This window comes from Triticum urartu, chromosome 2, assembly GCF_003073215.2.
Source record: "Triticum urartu cultivar G1812 chromosome 2, Tu2.1, whole genome shotgun sequence".
NCBI classification, from domain to species: Eukaryota; Viridiplantae; Streptophyta; class Magnoliopsida; order Poales; family Poaceae; genus Triticum; species Triticum urartu.
Genome location: NC_053023.1, coordinates 503,291,361 through 503,295,698, shown reverse-complemented (window position 1 = coordinate 503,295,698; position 4,338 = coordinate 503,291,361). Strand labels below are relative to the sequence as shown.

The 4,338-nt window shown below is 48.3% G+C and overlaps 1 protein-coding gene across 2 annotated transcripts; it reads right to left on the bottom strand.

The window, feature by feature from the left end:
• Window positions 1-433: 433 nt before the first annotated feature.
• On the bottom strand, window positions 434-4,105 carry LOC125538247 (probable serine/threonine-protein kinase At1g01540). Of its 2 annotated transcripts, XM_048701522.1 has the most exons (7): window positions 2,790-4,097; window positions 2,386-2,490; window positions 2,176-2,298; window positions 1,926-2,096; window positions 1,718-1,847; window positions 1,421-1,630; window positions 434-938 (listed from the first exon to the last, which is right to left on the bottom strand). In XM_048701522.1, exons 1-7 carry the CDS (start codon window positions 3,422-3,424, stop codon window positions 786-788), a joined length of 1,527 nt encoding a protein of 508 aa, XP_048557479.1. In that variant the 5' UTR covers window positions 3,425-4,097; the 3' UTR covers window positions 434-785. The 2 variants fall into 2 exon arrangements, with proteins under 2 accessions (XP_048557479.1, XP_048557480.1); XM_048701523.1 differs by lacking the exon at window positions 434-938 and having other exon boundaries at window positions 1,502-1,643; window positions 2,790-4,105.
• Between the last annotated feature and the right edge of the window lie 233 nt (window positions 4,106-4,338).

Sequence of the window (4,338 nt, the reverse complement as noted above, 5' to 3'; positions counted from 1 at the left end):
ATTCACCTCAGATTCCGTCCATGATTGCCACCTGAACCCTACCTTTTTCTGTGCAGGCACTACACGGTTCCGTTTGCTCACTGAGACCGACAGTGCTCCTTTGAAAATCTGAGTGAGTGTGCAATTGGTTGCCAGTAGGCAGGCTAAGCTGTCTTCACTGTCAAGCATGGCTGAATAATGATAGTATCGTCAGCTGTTAATACTACTTTGCTAAACAATGCCAGGTAGGTTAGACCATGGCCTCGCATGCCACCAACCTCTCCTTTTCCTCCCCCTCCAGGACTCCAGCTTGAGGCAGCAATTATATGACACCAGTAGAGTACCATGCCATGCAATCCCTGGCTGTCAATCTAAGTATCCAGCCTGAAGAACTGAACCATCAAATTTCTATGTGAAAGCTAGTAGCAAAGTATAGAAAATGAATCTCATCAAGGAAGAAAAGGGACAAGGAATCATAAGCTGAGCAGCAACATGACACCAACCAGGAGGTCGGTCATAAGCGACGCTCAGCTTTACCCCTGAAAGTATAGCGCCTTTATCATACGGAGATATATCTTTTACATAAACACGATCCGGCGAAACCAACCAAAAAATCCCTATGCCTACCATAATTAATCCAGTAATGTACAGATGCTATCACGATCTCTCCATAGACGCTTTCCATGGTTCCACACCTGACTCAACCCATGGAGCCGCAAACGAGCTTGTTTGTAGTAGGTCTGCGCCATCCAGCTTCTTTCTTGATCATGCACAAAGGTCCGGAAGAATCACCGTTTCCATCATAGCTAGGTCTCTTGATTTCTCCACCTTGAATTGTCTGCTTTTGATTGACCTTTTGGTGTGTCTCTTGGTGTGTCGTTCCCGCTGCTATCGCCAGGTTCATCCGAAGGTGTTTCCCCCAATTTCGCTTGACCTGGAGCTCTGCCAGCTCGGCGGTCCTGGCAATAAGAGTAACAAAAGGTATATCACTATAAATAAACACATTTTCTCCATAAAAACTCTTCTTAAGTAAATTTTGAACTAATTATGAGGGGAAAGGTTGTTATTCAGATGTTAAAAGGCAAATGGCTGGCTTCATTTACACACATCTTAAACCTGAACAGATTCAAACTGGAAAGAAGATGCTGAAATCCATATTTCGTGTAACAAAGAGAAAAAGTATCAACCTGCCATGTAACTTACAATGACCAAAAGGGAGCCCTTTCAGCAACAGGCAAAAGAGAAAATGTATGGTATAACAATCTAAAGTAAAACAATGTACTATGATACTTGACGTGTTCATCTTGATGTCCTTTCCCGGCAACACGAAAAATAAATAGGGGTAACAAATATATTGCAAAATTATTCTTGAGATAATTGTTATTAAATGGCATCTACTTGAAAATAAAGATAAAAAATTTGCCATGCCATATTGACTTACATCTCTGTAGGGGAAATCATCAACTTCAAGCATGTGAATCACATGACCAATCTTTGGCCTCTTGCGAGCTTCAGGGTCTACACATCGCAGAGCCACTAGCAAAGCCTTTTTCAGTGCCCTTGAAGTAGGCTTCTCGGTCATCTTGGGATCCAAAACCCCCTCTGAATTTCGGCTGCTCACCATTGTCTTCAGCCATTCAACGAGATTAACCTGAAAGATTAATCTGCAGAATTTATAAATGCATTTCACGAGTGCTTAATTTAGCACTGGTTATAAGGAGGCACAGCCATTACTAACCTCTCCAGGTGGCCTGTTGTAATCTACTGGTACCCTACCAGATATTATTTCCATAATAAGAATCCCAAAACTATAGACATCACTAGTTTCATTCAACATGCCAGTGCCTGCATACTCTGGAGCAACGTACCTGTAATAACAGAGATACATAAGCAACTATGAACATGTTTATCTTGTGTGACGATGATTTTATGAGTACCGTACTAACCCAAATGTCCCCATAACCCTGGTCGTGACGTAACTCCTCTCTGAGCCCAAAAGCTTTGCTAGCCCAAAATCAGAAAGCTTAGCGTTCCAATGCTTGTCAAGTAGGATATTGCTTGACTTGACATCACGGTGAACCACCTTTGGCTCAAGTCCCTCGTGCAAATACATTAAACTGCACAACTAGGTAACTGTGTAAGTATAAAGTTGTGGTAAATATATTTTCAGATCATCAGTAACTCACATGCACTTACCCTTTTGCTGATCCAAGAATAATCTTCATTCTTATGTCCCATGTAAGAGGGCTCACAGGACCAACATCACCATGAATCCACTGCTCCAAAGTTCCATTATTGACAAACTCGTACACAAGCATCCTGGAAAGAATTCATATACAACACATTTATGTTACAAGCGCCTCATTTATCGAATACAGCAGTTCAACTTATCACTCAAGGAGGTACCTTTGGTTGCCCTCAGCACAGTATCCAAGCAGCCGCACGAGGTTCTTGTGCCGCACCCGCCCGATTGCTTCGACCTCAACCTTGAATTCCCTCTCAGCCTGGCCCCTAACAAACCAAGTATATTACTAAATTCAGCAACACAAAAACCACACGTTACACAAATCACACATTTCAGCCTCTCAAATGGCAGCTTCCACGCTAAGCATGCTAACAACGACCTGCCATTTTTTTTATCAAGTTCTTGCACAATGTCACCATCTTAATTGTCAATATCTCAAGTCAGATTCAGTGACCCGGTGCATCCATCAAATTATACATCTTGCTTAAACTCAAATCAATTAGACGCCAATCAGAAACAAGGCTCTAAATTTGGCTATACTTGAGTTCACGGGAAGCGCTGTTACCTGTTATTCAGCAAATTCTTGACGGCGACCTGTGTGCCGTCCTCGAGAATGCCATGGTACACGATGCCGTAGCCGCCCTCGCCAATCACCTTCTCATCGGCGAACATTGCCGTCGCTGCCTCGAGCTCCTTGAGAGTGTACCAGTGGCCCCACCCGAGGTGTGAGACCTCGGGCACGCCCGGCTCCGGGCCACCTCCGCGGCTCTCGCCGCTGGCCCCGCGAGACGACGGCCCCCCGCTACGCTGATGGTGGGGCGGCGGCTGCTCCGGGAACGTGATGCGGTGCTCCTTGCCGGTCTCGATCTGGATGGACTCTTGCGGGGACGCCTGGAGAATCTGAGCGAGCGGCACCTTGGGCGCGGTGCCCCCCACGGGGGCCTGCGCGCCGCGAGAGGGCACCTCTTGGATGTCCTTGGGTGGCTTGGTGGGGTTCTTGGGATGGGCACTGGGCGCGACGGTGGCGAGGTGGAGGACGGGGGCGGCGGGGGCGCGGCGACGGCGACGACGGCGGTTGGCGAGAAGGCACAGGAGGGAGAGGAGGACGAGGAGGAGCACGAAGGCGGCGCCGACGCCGATGCCAACGAGCTCCCACAGGTGGAGCCCGAAGACGACGGTGCTCTGGTCCGAGTCCGACATCGGACCGCGGCGGCGAAGCTCGTCGGCTCAACCAGGAATGGCGGATCTCCGCAACAACTCTGGCTTTCTTGCAGAATTCGGTGCTAAAGAGAGATCGGGTTTCGAACAGAGCAGCCCGCTAAAGCTTGGGTTCCTGCAGAGAATTGGAGCAGAAAGGCTGGATTCCCTCAGGGAATAAATGAATGGGCAATCCAGGCGGCCAAGATTGGATTTCGCAGAGGATGATGCAGTGGGAAACGCTGGGGCTTTTGGGCGAGGAGGGGAATTTAGGACAGGATGGAGTGACGAAAAAGGGTGGATTTGAGGGGCGGCAGGGCCCGAGACGTTGGATTTGGGAGCAATGTGGAGGCGGAGACCAAAGATTAGACGATTGTTTTGGGGCAAAGGGTGAGGGGTGGTTAATTTGTTCTTGATAAAAGATTGGATTGTGGTTGGGAGGAGGGTTTGGGGGAGGGGAGGGTGGTTGGTGGTGATCTTTAGAGTAACAACAAATCAACGAGAGAATGGAAAGCGAAGGATCAATTATTAGGAGCGGTACTCCCTACTCTCTCAGACGGTGGAGAGAGAGAGATGAGTGAGGACTGATGGGTTGCAGGAGGGGAGGAGGAGCGCCAGTGCAGTGCCAGTGCCTAGTGGGAGCTGTGAGGGAGTGGTGAGTGGTGACAGGGTGTGTGTGTGGCTGCTTTTCTTTGTTTTGGCCATTGCAATTGCATGCATGGAGGATTAGATTAGACAAGTCAAGGGTCAAGGCCTAATAAAATAAGTAGATCAGGTCAGAAGAGAAAGAGAAGTAGGGGCACGGATGGAGGGTAGGAGGATGATATTTTGGGGGCCTGAAAAAGGGGAGGAGCTGGAGAGAGCTGATGCGAGCTGTCGCGCAGTATTGGACTATGAGGGAGAACGTCCCATTGGTT

Coding starts and splice junctions, on each gene's coding strand:
- LOC125538247 (XM_048701522.1), bottom strand. CDS start 3,424: ATGTCGGACTCGGACCAGAGCACCGTCGTCTTCGGGCTCCACCTGTGG. Junction 1,848..1,925: donor AGGGTTATGGGGACATTTGG/GTTAGTACGGTA, acceptor CTGTTATTACAG/GTACGTTGCTCCAGAGTATG. Junction 939..1,420: donor ATGATTTCCCCTACAGAGAT/GTAAGTCAATAT, acceptor TCTTATTGCCAG/GACCGCCGAGCTGGCAGAGC.